The following is a 15,643-nucleotide window of genomic DNA, read 5'->3' on the forward strand; positions in this document are numbered from 1 at the left end:
GGCGACCGCCGCGCAAACTCGTGCCGCTCGCCTACAAGCAGTTCAGCCCCAACGTGCCCGAGAAGACCCTGGGCGCCAGCGGACGCTATGAAGGCAAGATCGCTCGCAGCTCCGAGCGCTTCAAGGAGCTCACCCCCAATTACAATCCAGACATCATCTTCAAGGACGAGGAGAACACAGGCGCCGACCGCCTCATGACCCAGGTGAGCGCGATCCGCCCTACCAGCGCGCCGTCGCCGAAGCACCGCCACCTGCCCGGCCCTACCCACCCCCTGGCACCTTTTCTCGACTGGCTGGCACGCTCCCTGGCACCTGCCCCTCTCGCCAAGCCCCGCTGCCTCCTGCCCACGATGGGCTGGCCAGGGGTCCAGGCAGGAGTGTCGGCATCCCCAAGCCCGGCGGAGACTGCTAGAAGAGCTCCTCGCTGCCAAGCCCCACAGCCCAGCAGGTTGGCGGCGGCTCCACTGCCCCAAAGTACTGGCAGCTCAGCCAGACGCGGCACTCGGAGGTACCTCTACCCAGCTGCCTCCTGCGCCTCCGGGACCCACGCAGTCCTTCCCGGTCTAACCTTCTGCACAGCTGTGCCCCTTTCATTTTGAAACCTTTGGGCACCCCTGAGGCAAAGAATCTCTTGGTGCGTAGGGGCACCACGGCCTTTCCTCCCTGTGCGCTCTTGGTTCTATGCGCTGCCCCCTCCAGGAGCAGCGTCCCAGCTGGGTCTGGGGTTAAGGACAGCGAGGAAGAGTTGAATGGGGAGGCGGAGGTGGGAAAGTGAACCCGCTCAGCGAGCCCACGTGTCTGTTCGGAGAGCTGAGGGGTGCTACTGCGGTGGAAGGGTAGGTTGTTGGGGTCTTTGGGCTCTGGGACTGAGCTCAGGGGATTCCTGGGCTTGGTGGTGGAAGAGAGGGGCTGAGATGCCGAAGGAGGCAGGGAACAGGGCTGACGCTAGTCTCTGCATGCTGGGAGCAGGACCCGCGCTCCACCCAAGCTTAGAGGCGCAAACTTCCTTCTCTGCAGCCAGGTCCGCGAGGAGAGAGACCTTCACCCCCTTCCTCCGGGGTCTCCCGAGGCTTCCCCCTGAAAGCAGGCCCCTGACTTTCTAGATCCGTTGGGAAGAGCAGCTAGACTGAGGGCCCTCAGCATGCACCCTGGCGCCGGGGCTGGCCGGCCGGTGTCGGGGCCGAAGGTTGGCTGGTGGCCGGGCCGGGCCGGGCGCCGAGGAATGCAGATAAGGATCCGGGCCACGGGCTGGGCAATCATTGACAGCGCACACCCGGGCTCTGGACCCGAGAGGGGGCGGTGGCAGTGAGGGAGAGAGGCGGGGAACCAGGGCTGCAGGCGGGCATAGGTGGGGGGCTAGAAGCCTGACAGCAGGGTCTACAAAGGAGCAAGGGGAACTCCCTCTCCAGGCAGTAAGCACCCCCAGCCAGGCTGTGCACAAGCAAGGACCTGCGAGGCCCTGGGTTGTAGCTGCTATTGGCTCCTAGGAGGCTGAGTCCAAGGGTCTGTGAGGCCCAGGCTCTGCAGGGTGGGGGTAGGTTGAGTCTTGGGCTGCCTACACTTGTTGGCGCCTTGAATCTCAGAGTTGAGGACTGGTGGAAGGGCCTTTCCTCTCAGGCCAAGGCCTCCGCCCCAGCTTCTTCTCAGAGTCAGCTGCACAGTCCCTTGGGCTCTCAGGACCCAGGCATGCCAGGAGGCAGCAACCAGGGATGGCTGCTTCCGTCCTTCCCCCAGGGCACGGCTCTACCCCAACTCCACATGAGGAGGGTGGTGGAGCTGGCTCCCTGAGATCAGAAGCTTGGTTTATGGAGTTCCTTCCCACGGTATAGGGGCGGGCCACCGGTGCAGAGGTCCTGGAGGTCTGGGATTGTCAGCCCCTTATGCGCCTTGCAGAGGAAGACGCTGCGTGTGGCCCCGCATTGGGCGGCCCTGGCGCTAGTCCACCGGTTTCTGATTCCCTGGCCCTGTCATCTCTAGCAGGGGTGTGGGCCAGTTTGGGATTATAAGAGGGTCCCGGCAGGAGTCCTCGGTGATGCTCGAGGGATCCAGGCAGACCGGCGATTCCCCTCCAACACACCGCTTGAAGCTGCTGAGACGCTCTGCACCTGCCGCGCCTCCAGAGCCCGTCGTCCCCAGGCCTCAGCCCTGAGGCTGCGGTGACACCTACTGGGCACCTCGGGTCTTGCACGCCTCGCAGGCCCGCCGCAGGCAGTCGACTCCGCTGCCACTCCTCCCTCCCGGCCGCTGGCTGGCCCTCCTGCCTTGGAGGCACAGAGGAACAGGGCGCTGAAAGGTGCAGTCCTGTCTGTGGAGGGATGGATACCCGGAGCTGAAGACAGCACAGGGAGGGAGGGGACCTCTACCTACCCGAGAAGGCGCCGGCAGGGCGCTTGCCTCCATGCCTCCTCCAGATTTGTGATACCGTCGTGCGGTCTAGATCCCCGGGGGAGGCTGTATGCTAGGGAGGGAGCACTTCAGGGCCCTCTGTTCCTAAGGGAGAGGGACAGCACCCTCCCGGGCTTCCAGCTCCCGTGGGTGTGGCGGGAGAGTTCTGGGCGAGGCTGCGCCTACACCTGCACCTCGGCCGTCTCCTCCCGCCGATTTCGCTCCAGCTGATTTCGCGCACATTCCTCTCCCAGCGCTGTAAGGACCGCCTGAACTCGCTGGCTATCTCCGTGATGAACCAGTGGCCCGGTGTGAAGCTGCGGGTGACTGAGGGCTGGGACGAGGACGGCCACCACTCAGAGGAGTCTCTGCATTATGAGGGCCGCGCGGTGGACATCACCACATCAGACCGCGACCGCAATAAGTATGGACTGCTGGCGCGCTTGGCAGTGGAGGCCGGCTTTGACTGGGTGTATTACGAGTCAAAGGCCCACGTGCATTGCTCCGTCAAGTCCGGTGAGCCGCCGCCGGGGGGCTGGGCCCGGGGCCGGGGCCGGGGCCGCAGGGCGTGGGCAGGAGGCCTAGTGCCAAGAAGGTGAAGAGTCCTGCCCGGGGATGGAGGCAGGGATCCGGGGGAAGAGGACATCGGCGGCGCTCTCCAAGGCTACTCCTGACCTTGACTGCCTGCTCATCCCATGCCTGGTAGTGTCATGGTAGGAGCCTAGGGAGATAGGGCCCTGTCCCAGGGCTGCTGGGTGCTGACCTGGTGGCCCACAGTCCAGAGCCTGCCACAGGAGGTGCAAGACAGAGCAAGCTGGACAGATGGAGGAAGCCAGGCTGCCAGAAAAGGCCTCCCCACCCCACCTGGTACAGAATAAGGTGGGTGGTGGGGCCAGGGGCCAGGATATGCCCAGACACCTGCATGCCTGACCAGGAGCCCAGAGGCTTGGAACCCATCACCCAGTTGCAGGTCAGCCCTCCCTGGGGCGCAGGCGTCCCCAAACTCAAACTCTACCCCTCGTGCCCTGAAGCTGGACATTTCAGGGCAAAGCCAGCCAGGAGAGCCAGACTAAACAAAGTGGACTCAATAAAGTGGATTTTCCCAGATTGGCCGCATTGTTGATCAGAATCGGCAGGCACTGGGCCTCACCCCTCCCTCAAGTCTTGTCAGCACCCTGTCAACTACACTGAACCCAGCCATGGAGGCTCCAAATGGTTCCTGTGTGGCTTCCAGCCTAGCCCCACCTGGCTGCGGGCTCAGCCCTTCACACTGGCAGCATGTAGTAGTCGCACTCTCATAGACCCGCACACTGAGCCCAGGCCCACATGTTGATATTCCTGACCCTACCCTGACCCACAACCACACCCTGAACCTTCCACTCAGTACTTCCCCTGCCAACTGTGTCTACTGCAAGCCCCATCCACCCTTCACCACAAACACTAGCCCACGACAGCCACTTCCGTTCATTACTCCTGACCCCCAAACACTGTTCTCCAGCTCACTTGCTGATGCCGCAGTGTCCTGTCCCTGCACAGGGACTCAGCACATGAACTGAAGATGGTGACTGTGTCCTCGCCCCTGGCCTGCTCCTGACCCAACCATTCACTCCGAGGCTGCCCAGGAGTCTGCCTTCGCCCCACTGGGTGGGCTTCTCTCACATCCCTACGTTCAAAGGGCCAGCTCTGTTACAGAACCTGGGGAATCAGCCTGAGAGGGCAATTTTTGGGGAGGGTCTGAGCAAGGGGTGAGAAATAACAAAACATCTAGGCCTCAGAGGAGCTAAGCAACCTCCCGCTCCATGAGGCAGCCCTTTCCTTCTTATCCACTGGGTCTTGGAGCCCTACTGCGCACCTCTCGTTGGCAAAGTATTAGGCTGGGGAGGAAGGGGCAGAAGATCACATTGGAGTGAGGGGATGGGGGCAGTGAAGTGTGGGTTCAAGCCTGCATAGGAAGTGGGGGGCAGGAGCCAGGATATGGTGACAGGGGCTCTCTGGGAGCAAGAGGAGCTCTGGCTGGCTGGGGTGGCCAAGGGAGGGTCATTGTGACCGGGAGGCCGAGCTACACAGCAGTAACACCTTCATGTCCCTTTCTCCCACAGAGCACTCGGCTGCAGCCAAGACGGGTGGCTGCTTCCCTGCCGGAGCCCAGGTACGCCTGGAGAGTGGGGCGCGTGTGGCCTTGTCAGCTGTGAGGCCGGGAGACCGCGTGCTGGCCATGGGGGAGGACGGGAACCCCACCTTCAGTGATGTGCTCATTTTCCTGGACCGCGAGCCCCACAGGCTAAGAGCCTTCCAGGTCATCGAGACTCAGGACCCCCCACGCCGCCTGGCACTCACACCCGCTCACCTGCTCTTTACGGCTGACAATCACACGGAGCCGGCAGCCCGATTCCGGGCCACATTTGCCAGCCACGTGCAGCCTGGCCAGTACGTGCTGGTGGCTGGGGTGCCAGGCCTGCAGCCTGCCCGCGTGGCAGCTGTCTCTACACACGTGGCCCTTGGGGCCTATGCCCCACTCACAAGGCACGGGACACTGGTCGTGGAAGATGTGGTGGCATCCTGCTTCGCGGCCGTGGCTGACCACCACCTGGCTCAGTTGGCCTTCTGGCCCCTGAGACTCTTTCACAGCTTGGCGTGGGGCAGCTGGACCCCTGGGGAGGGTGTGCATTGGTACCCCCAGCTGCTCTACCGCCTGGGGCGTCTCCTGCTAGAAGAGGGCAGCTTCCACCCACTGGGCATGTCCGGGGCAGGGAGCTGAAAGGACTCCACTGCCGCCCTCCTGGAACTGCTGTACTGGGTCCAGAAGCCTCTCGGCCAGGAGGGAGCTGGCCCTGGAAGGGACCTGTGCTGGGGTGCACTGGCTCCTGCCATCTCCTCTGCCATGGAGATACATCATTGAGACTTGACTGGGCAACACCAGGGTCCCCCACCCCCGTCGTGGTGTAGTCATAGAGCTGCAAGCTGAGCTGGCGAGGGGGTGGTTGTTGACCCCTCTATCCTAGAGACCTTGAGGCTGGCACAGCGACTCCCAACTCAGCCTACTCTCACTATGAGTTTTCATACTCTGCCTCCCCCATTGGGGAGGGCCCATTCCATCTGTCTTAGGCCCCTTTGGGTGGGCTTGCACCTCAGTTGATGCTGCTAAATTCCCTGGGAGCCAGCATGGAGCTGGCTGGACCCGATGCTGTCCAGAACTGGGAAGGCCACAGGGGTGGGGCAGCCATCCCGGCCATTCTGAGGTATGACATTCCTCCCCGGCCACACTCCTCAAGACACATCCAGAGACTGTTGCCATCAGTGGGCAGAGTTCTGTGTTCTGGCCAATGTGACTATAGTTCCGGGGACTGGGGGAAGTGGGCTGGATGTGCTTGCCACCCCCCGGGCTAAGCTCCCTCTTCTGCTGAACCATGATCCCCACCCCTTCCGCTGGTCAGTCTCCCATACCTTATTTATTGGCGCGGAGGGGGAAGCCCATGGGAGAATTTCGGGGATGTTTTGGTCTTCTCTTCCTTTTGTAATAAAAATTATTTAAGTTGTTAGAGCCATAGAGTCCAAGAGGCTGAGAGGGGACAATTCACAGATAGTTTGGAGCCCTGGAAGGGTGTGTCCAGGGTTTTCTTCCCTCCTCAGAGAGGCCTGACTCACCTTCCTCCAAGGACAGAAACTCCAGGCCTCACACCGTCACTGCAGGTCCATTCCCACCCAGTAGCTCTGCAAAGCCGCTACAGAGAGCTGTGCTCTGCACAGGGCAGGGCCTTCACACACTGACCTCACCATTTACCCCAAACAAGGATGGATCTGAGAGAGAACAGAGGTGACTAGTCCATGGTCACCTCACTCATCTATAACCATGCCCTTGTGCTCTCAGGGTCTGGGCTTCTGACTCTTCCCTGTTGGTAATGGACCACAGTATGAAAAGATTCTGCAAAATTCACATTTATCTTGTGGACTATTCTGATTTCTCGGACAGGTCAGAGATCTCTAATCCAGCAGTTCTGAAATGTCAGCATCACCTGGGAAGCTTTATTAAAGATGATTCCTGGCCCTACTTCCAGGATTCCACTTTTTTTTTTTTTTGAGATGGAGTCTCACTCTGTTGGTCAGGATGGAGTGCAGTGACAATCTTGGCTCACTGCAAGTTCCGCCTCCTGGGTTCACGCCATTCTCCTGCCTCAGCCTCCCAAGTAGCTGGGACTGCAGGTGCCTGCTGCCATGCCTGGCTAATTTTTTTTTTTTTTTTTAGTAGAGACGGGGTTTCACCATGTGAGCCAGGATGGTCTTGATCTCCTGTCCTCGTGATCCACCCACCTTGGCCTCCCAAAGTGCTGGGATTACAGGCATGAGCTACTGCACCCAGCCCAGGATTCCACTTTAATAGATCCAGTGCAAGGCCCAGGAACTTAGTTTTGCAAACACCCCAAACATGGCAGATGGTCCATGGGCCGCACTCAAGAACTGCTGCTTAGTCCAGAGGAGGCCCGGTTTACTGCCAAGACAGCATGACCCCCTTCTTTACTTTCCCTCCAGCCCTCCATCCCAAGGGAAATTTTTCTATACTCACTACAGATAAGCTGAGGTCCTAGGTCCAGTGATACAAAATTTTCAGGAGTTTTGTGAGTCAGTTGAAATAGGCACAGTGAGGCCGGGCGCGGTGACTCAAGCCTGTAATCCCAGCACTTTGGGAGGCCGAAGCGGGTGGATCACGAGGTCAGGAGATCGAGACCATCCTGGCTAACATGGTGAAACCCCATCTCTACTAAAAATACAAAAAAATAGCCCAGGCGCGGTGGCGGGCACCTGTAGTCCCAGCTACTCAGGAGGCTGAGGCCAGAGAATGGCGTGAACCTGGGAGACAGAGGTTGCAGTGAGCCAAGATCCCCCCCCTCCCCCCTACCCTGGGCGAAAGAGAAAGCCCCTTCCCAAAAAAAAAAAAAAAAAGAAATAGGCACAGTGGCCATAGAACACTGGAAATTGGCAGAGACTACAAATTAGGGTTTCCCCCCACCTTGGGGAGCTAGTTGTTGAAGTGTGCCACTGCCCAGGCTCTGTCCTCTTACACAGATGACTGTGTTGAAAGTGGTAGGGATGACTGTTCAGACTCTTAGCTTATCCTCTCCTCACATCCATTGAAGAAAATGCCAGAGAAAACCATTATTCTGTGGTCTGTGTCATCTGGAGAAATCGGGCTCCACTGGCTGTATTGATAACTGCTATCATTTAATGATGACTAACCCTTGCTAGGCATCATTCTATATCTTTACACTCAGTAGCCCATTTAATGCTCATAATGACCCTACGTGGTGTGTACTTCATTTAATATTACCACTTTCCAGAAAAGAACACAGAAGCACAGGGAGGTTAAGAAACTTGCCCAAGATTACACAGCAAACAACAGAAGCAGAATTTGAATCCTTCCAGACTGGCTCTTGTGCACATTGTTTTTACCCCCAAGCTTTTCCTCTGGGGAACTCAGATTCTCTCTGGAAGGTCACATTCAGCATCTGAGGTCTGGAAATCTGCTTTGTCAACACATCTAGAGTGGACTCATCTCTCTGTGGCAGACTCTTACTGACCAGGCTCACAGGGACCAAAATGTTCATGAACTCATTCACAGTGAGAACTATCAGGCCAAGGTCAAGATGCTCTTGTCCATTCATTCACACATTCTCTCCCGTAGACATTCTACCTGGGAGATCAGATTGCAGTGACAGGTTGTTGGTAAGTGTGGATGCATGCAGCGGATGACTCCCCAGGTCATGGGGGAAGGAGTCGGGGGGCGCCTCTCCTACTGGGGTTGGGCACATGTGGTCCACCAGACACAGTCATTTGGTGTCCCTAGACCTTTCTGTTCTAGATGGACCTCCTCAGGGAAAAAATTCATTCTTCAGACAAAGATTTCAAAGACAAAGAACTTTGTATGAATTCAGTCCCTCAAAAGAACAAATTTGGGGTGGGAGTGGGACCATACAGCTTTTCCTGGAATCCTGGGCCCAGATATGAAGAAACAAGGAGACAGCCTGGAGATCATCTTTCGTGTCTGCAGTGTGGTGGCCCAAATCTCTCCCATCCTCTGTACAGTGCTGAGACTCAGAGGAGGGTCATTTGCACTGCCCAGACCCAGGCAGTGCAGATCCGACGCCTCCTTCTCCACTTGGGCCCAAGCTTAGCACCAAAGGCTGCTGCGTCCACAACCGTGACGTTCACTCATATTTAATGCTTATTTTATTTTTTTTATTTTTTGAGACAGGGTCTCATTCTGTCACCAGGCTGGAGAGCAGTGGCATGATCTCAGTTCACTGCAGCCTCTGCCTTAGGTTCAAGCAATTCTCCTGCCTCAGCCTCACAAGTAGCTGGGATTACAGATGCATGCCACCAAACCCAGTTAATTTTTTGTATTTTTAGTAGAGACGGGGTTTTGCCATGTTGGCCAGGCTGGTCTCAAATTCCTGGCCTCAAGTGATCTGCCCACCTCAGCCTCCCAAAGTGCTGAGATTACAGATATGAGCCACCGCGGTTGGCCACTCTCATAGTCAGTGTTAATGGATGCCACTCCATGCCAGGCACTGTGCCCAAGTTGGGGGAAAGAGGCAGTGCCTGTCTTCAGTGAACTCCTAAGTTGGGAGGGAGAAGTGTGGGAGACAGGGATATCCATATGGTGCACCAACTGCTGTGACTGACATCCTCACAGTGGCTACTGAAGCACCACGGAGTGGCTGGTGACTAGGAAGACTTCCTGAAGGCGATGATGCTACAACATGGGGCAAGAAGGAGTTTGCCTGGCAGGCATGTGGAAGAGATCCAGGCTAAGGACATAGTTAAATCAAAGGTTTAGGGGCTTGTAGGCTTAGAGGAACCACCATGAGGCCAGCATGGTAAAGTTATGTGGGTCACGTGGGCTTGGCAAAAACCAAAGTGGAGAGAGAGGCAGGAGGCAGATGACACACAGCTTGTGTTGCACGCAGTAAGACTCAATCCTGGGGGCCCTCAAACAGGGGAAGCTCATGACTAGGTTCTTCCAAAAGCTCATCTGGCTACAGTATGGAAGGCAGACCAGAGGGAACAATCATGGAAGCACTACTGGGAAGTTGGTGTCCTAGACTAGAGAAGTGGCCCTAGGGTCATAAAGAAGGTGATGGATTGTAGACACTTAGGCAATAGAGTGGCCAGGATGGAAGCCAGGGTTGGATGAGCCAGGGGGATGAGAAAAGGGCCCAAGTCAACTTTGGGGGTTTTAAATAGGAAATCCAGCTCCCCCATCCCCAGCATCCTTGACCTAGGACCTTGGTCTTCTTTGGCCTTAGTGGCTGCACCTGTAAGGGTGATGTCCAGGGCTTTCCTGTAGAGATATCCTCTCTCCCTGTCATCCAAGAGTCTACTTGGGTTCAAGGTACCCTCCAAGCACCTGTTCTGTCTGCCTGCCTCTCTGCTCTATCTTGGAAATGCGTGGGAAAGAAATTCAGAGTAGCCTCTGATATCCCAGTCCAGGCAAAATGCAAGACCTATGCCTAAGTCCACAGGTCCCTGGGAGGACCTGGAATGTCAGGGTCTAGGAGTCACAATGGGGGAACTTCCTGGCTGCGAGGCCTCTGGAGCTGCCTGGGCCAGTTACCTTCTATAGAAGCTCACTGCACCCTGGTTCCCCTATCTGGCTGTGCTGGGGCCTCTCCGTAAGTACTCTTTCTCAGGCGGGCCTTGCAGCCTCCTCTCTTTTGTTTGGAAAGCCCCAGTCACCGCTTGCATGGCTCTTTGGAAGCCCTGCAGGCCTGCACTCAGCCATCTTACCTAAGACACACAGGTCTCAGGATAGAATGGCTTCTGACAGTGAGTGGTCTTGTGTTGGAAAGGGCTGAACCCAATGCACATGGCCTTTAGACAGCAGAGCCCTAGCACCTATGTCACCTGTGTGGGAACTGGAAATAGGAGCCCACCATTGAAATATTTGGTAAGAAGTGCTCCCTCAGGGACACTCAACTAGAAAAGGCAGCTCTCCTGGTCTGGTGCTGGGAGCAGGAAGTCCATGTAGAAGAGACTAATGCAGGGTATATGCTGGGACTTTCAGAGCGTGTCTGGATTGCAGTCCCGCTGCTTGCTCAACCTAGAGCCCTGTGCAGTGTACAACTTTTACAACCATCAATTCTGGTCCTGGTGGGCCTGGGCTTCTGCCAGGCTCAACAGATTCTGCCAGGGATGAAGATTCAGAGAGAAGCTCCACACAGTGTGACGCCAGAGGAAGTGCAGAGCAATTAGACAGGACTGGGGGCAGGATGCGCAATGCTCAGAGACTTCCTGGGGCTGGTGTTGGTCTGGGTCTTCAGGGGTATGAGTGACTTGGGCAAGGGCAGGTGGGTGGATCATCGATCATCAGGAGCAGATGTACAGAGGGGAAGTTCAGGGCATGCCCAGGGACTGGGAGCCAGTGTAGTTGGGGCTAGAAGTTTGAGGAGGGGAGACTTCAAAATGGGAGGTGGGGAAGGGAAATGCTCTATCCCATGGCAGGAATGGAGTTGAGGTCCTGGAGGGAAATGCCCGAGCAGGTAGTGTCCCAAAGAGGGCTGGGCTCCCGCAATGGAGGACTTCTCTGGAGAACACAGACCCAGCATCCCACCTTGGGGGACGCCCCTTCAGGGCAAACCTCCTTGGCAGGGTAGGTGGTGGCAGCTTCCCAGCCTGTGCCCTCTGGTCCCTGGGTGGTTGTACCTTCTGGGGCTCGGCCCCACCTCCCACACCTCAGCCTGGTTCTCAAAGCCTCTTTGTTTCATGGGGCCAAGTGGTGGCCAGCTCGGATCTGATAAGGCCCAGTTGGGTAGATATAGCCCCGCCCTGTGTGCCTCACCGGCCTGAGTCACACCTGCCGCCTGGCACGCATGCACATCCCATCCACCCCAGCTGGGCCTTCTGCCCAGGCAGGGTCAGGGTTTGACCTCTGGGCTGGCCTTCCCTGCAGCCTATTTAAGAGCTCTCTCATCCGTGTGGGGAACCAGAATTCGGGAATTATTACCCCCATTTCAGAGATAAATAAACCAAGGCCCCAAGAGGGAAAATGCCTTGCCCACAGCCATATCTTCCATAATCTATTACGCACCTACTATGGATTAGGTGTGCTACGTGTGATATTCACATGTCTTTTTTCATCCTAACAGTGTGTGACATGAGGTTGTTCCTAATTCCTACTTTGCAGATGAAGAAACAGAGGCCCAGAGAGGTGAAGTCATTTTCTTAAAAATCAAACATTAGCAGAGTTCAGACCAGATCCCAGGTCTCCTACAGCAGCAAACCAAGGGGATGGGAGGGACATACTCCTCACCTCAGCCTAAAGGACTGATGAACTTGGGAGTAACCAGAACCCTGTTAGAGAAGGGAGTTCTGGAGGAATAATGTTCCAGGTGCTGTGAGGGGATCCAGGATAGGGTTGGGTTGGGGGGATGGTCAAAATATGTCCACAAATTCTTTGACACTTCTCCTGTAGAGATGCTGGGTCTACCTCAAATCTGGTCTGAGGCTAGGTCAGAAAGGCCATGCAGCTTCTGCCTGGTTCTACACTAAGACCGCCATGCTGGAGAATGTGTGCACCTAACCTATAGAGAGGTGTTCCAGTCCATGGTCCAATTGACACCCCAGCTAACAGCCAGAGCCAATTGTCAGCCATGGGAGTGCACCATCTTGGACATTCAGCCCAGCCGGGCCTTCAGATGGCTGCAACCCTGGCCAAAGTCTGAATGCAACCGCATGAGAGGCCCCAAGCTAGAACTACATGGACAAGCTGCTTCTGAATTCCTGACTCACAAAACCACAAAATAAAATGGCTGTTTGGAACGTTGACATTTTGGAGTAACTCCTTACATAGCGATAGTAACCAGGACAAAGGGCAAAGAGGGAATGTGGACTAATGAAGCCTTCTCCTGAGGCTTTCCAGAGCCTCAAAACACAATTTGGCACAAAGGCTTTTAAAAATGGAGACTGCATGAGCCTGGAGGAGGTGTGGCCTAACCCTTTGTCATCTGAAGAGGCAGCACAAGAAAACTATGAAATGGAATAAACTTGGGGCAGATGGAGATGGTGACAAAGGGGAGGATTGAATGAGCACATCTCCCCACATTCAGTTGATTGAAAAAATCAACTGTACGTCTGCCTTTCTGGCAGTACCTCCGCAGAAGCGAGGAGTTTTGCTGTGATTCTAGAAGAAAGGAAGCTCGTGGATACAAGCTTGTGGTTAGCAAGCAGTTATACATGGTCAATTGGAGAGAAATGTGATTCGAGATTTTTAAAACCCAAACGTTAAATGTTGAAGAAAGTGCTCAAGGGTTGCAGCCACAGCTGGGAATGGGATTGGACATGCCTGTGAACCGTTGCTAGCCACATTTGCTCAGAATGTCTCTGCAAGCAGAAAATGCAGGACCTCAGCAAGAAGGTTCAGAAAGTACCCTGTTCCCATAGCAAACTCCAGGTGCATTTGCATCTGGCTTCTGCACACACCTCTGAATGGTTGACTTAGGAAAACTCAGAGGAAAGGAACCAGTTAGATGATAGGGAATGAGTGTGGCTTGGGAGAGTGGTTGGGAGTGTAGGGGTGGAAAGGATAGTGTGAGGCCAGGGTTCTTGGTTTCGACCTATTAATCCTAGAGAAGCAAAAGATGGGGATGATCAAAATCTAAAAAGAGAGAGAAATAGCAATTTTATAGTGGAGAATCCCAGCAGATCCCACTTTAGCCAGTTATCAAGCTAGCATCACTGATAATGCATATCAACACTGTGATATAGTGCTCTGAGAAGGGCATATCACCTCTGTGTTATCCTCCCTCTAATCATGAGAAATCATGACACAAACCCAGAATGAACACTTTTTTTTTTTTTTTTTTGAGACAGAGTCTCGCTCTGTCGCCCAGGCTGGCGTGCAGTGGCCGGATCTCAGCTCATTGCAAGCTCCGCCTCCCGGGTTCACACCATTCTCCTGCCTCAGCCTCCCGTGTAGCTGGGACTACAGGCGCCCGCCACCTCGCCCGGCTAGTTTTTTGTATTTTTTTAGTAGAGACGGGGTTTCACCGTGTTAGCCAGGATGGTCTCGATCTCCTGACCTCGTGATCCGCCCGTCTCGGCCTCCCAAAGTGCTGGGATTACAGGCTTGAGCCACCGCGCCCGGCCCAGAATGAACCTTTTACAAAATAACTGACAGTACTCTTGAAAACAGTTAAGTCATGAAAGGCAAGGAAAGACTCAGGATACAGTGAAGGATACTAAGTAGGCATGAAAACTAACTGCCAAGTGGGATCCTCAACTACTGGAACAGGAATAGAACACTAATGGACAAACTTGAGATATCTAAATGCCATACTTTTGTTAATAGCATTTGTGTATCAAGGTTAATTTCCTGGTTTTGTTCTATGGTCATGTAAGATGTTAACGTAAGGGAAAGGTGGGAGAAGTGTTTATGAAAACTGTCTGTATTATTTTCGTGACACTTTGGTACATCTAAAATTAACTCCATTGGAGTGGTGGCTCACTTCTGTAATCCCAGCACTTTGAGAGGCTGAGGCGGGAAGATCGCTTGAACCCAGGAGTTGAAGACCAGCCTGGGCAACATGGTGAAACTCCATCTTCACAACAAAAGTACAAAAAAAAATTAGTCTGGCATAGTGGCACACACCTGTAGTTCCAGCTACTGGTGGTGGCAGATTGGGTGGCACTTGGGGGGTGATGTGGGAGGACTGCTTGAACCCAGGAGGTCAAGGCTGCAGTGAGCCATAATTGTGCCACTGTACTCCAGCCTGGGCAACAAAACAAAACCCTATCTTGGTAACAATAATAATAACTTTTAAAAGAAAAATAATAAAATTAACTCAAAAATTTAAAAATGCAAAAATAACTAACAAACACAGAAAACTAACAAACACAGAATCTTATGGACCAGTTAAAGGTGGGCTCTCTTGCCATACCTGAGTCCAGGCTGACTTCCACACTGAGGAAGTCCAGCCACACTGAGCCGGTGGTCATATCATAACACTTTCATTTGAGAGAGGGCTCTAGTCAGAAATAGAGTGGAAAAAGTTGTGAGGAATTAAGTAAGATGGAAAGTCACAGAATAACAGCGTTCTTCATTTACTCAGAACCTGTAATGAACCAGGCACTGTGCTAAGTTTCTTAATTCTTTTGTCTCCTATAAACCTCATAACCTTTGAGGTAGCAGTTATAAGTTTGCCTGTTTACAGATGAGGAACCTGGTTCTTACAGAAATGAAGGAAAATATTATACAGTTGATAGCTGATGGTGTTGGGATTCAAATTCCAGTCTGCTTGGCTCCAGAGTCTTTTTCCTAGCCACTCCACTGTACTGTCTTCTCGAGGGTGTTGTCATTCAGTTCAGACCTCGGGATTTCTGCATTAGGGTAAGTGGAGAAAGAGGCGATAGAAGGTTGGAGGAAGGAGAAAGGGAGATGGCCTGGCTAGCGGGAGCTGTCCGTGGTGCTGGTCATAGAACCAGCTGGAGACTGTGTAGGTGAAGGCAGCAAGGAGAGCTACCACAGAGAAGGAGCAATGCTTAGGCTAGAAGAAAACAAGTAGGTAGCTGTGCTCACAATTCCTTCCCCAGTGAGGAGGATCAAGAAAGGGAAAGACTTCAAGCTGAAATAAACAACCATATATACAGTAGCTAATAAGGTAGGGATTTGACCTTAGGTGTGACTTGCACCCAGTACAGTATGGCTGTACTGGTTGTTTATATCTGGAAATACTTTGGTGCCAGTTGGTAAACAGTCACTTACTGAGCCCTACATTGCCCTGGGCTCTCTTCCAGTCCCCTCCCTAAACTACTCATGCTTCCTTATGACCCTGGCACAATGTGGGCTTCCAGGACCCTGGCTCTGGCTCTAAGGCCAGCTGGTGTCCAGCTCACAGGTCCATTCTCATGCTCATAGGTGCACACACCTTACCAATTGTTACATATTTTGATTACACTCCTGTTTGTTCCCATTTTACAGATGAGGAAAATCAGGTTTAGGGAGGTTTAACCGTTTTCCTGACATTGCTCAGCTATTAAAAGCTGGAACCAGGACTTGAACTTGAGTTTTCTGAGATTAGACTTTATGTCATTTTTCCTCCATCCTCATACTATTAGCTTGTATGTCTTTCTACCCTGTGGTGGGGACAATGAATAGAGGGAGAAAGTTATCTATGGGGCCTGAGTTTTCATAGGAGAGTTAGAAAATCCTGGCTGGGCTGGGTGCAGTGGCTCACTCCTGTAATCCCAGCACTTTGGGAGGCCAAGG

At 54.1% G+C, this 15,643-nt stretch overlaps 1 protein-coding gene across 1 annotated transcript; it reads left to right on the forward strand.

The window, feature by feature from the left end:
• The first annotated feature begins 6 nt into the window (after window positions 1-6).
• IHH (indian hedgehog) lies at window positions 7-5,926 on the forward strand. The gene is made up of 3 exons (XM_011932236.1): window positions 7-203; window positions 2,640-2,901; window positions 4,485-5,926. Exons 1-3 carry the CDS (start codon window positions 195-197, stop codon window positions 5,141-5,143), a joined length of 930 nt encoding a protein of 309 aa, XP_011787626.1. The 5' UTR covers window positions 7-194; the 3' UTR covers window positions 5,144-5,926.
• Window positions 5,927-15,643: the final 9,717 nt, after the last annotated feature.

This window comes from Colobus angolensis, unplaced genomic scaffold, assembly GCF_000951035.1.
Source record: "Colobus angolensis palliatus isolate OR3802 unplaced genomic scaffold, Cang.pa_1.0 Scaffold95, whole genome shotgun sequence".
Lineage (NCBI taxonomy): Eukaryota > Metazoa > Chordata > Mammalia > Primates > Cercopithecidae > Colobus > Colobus angolensis.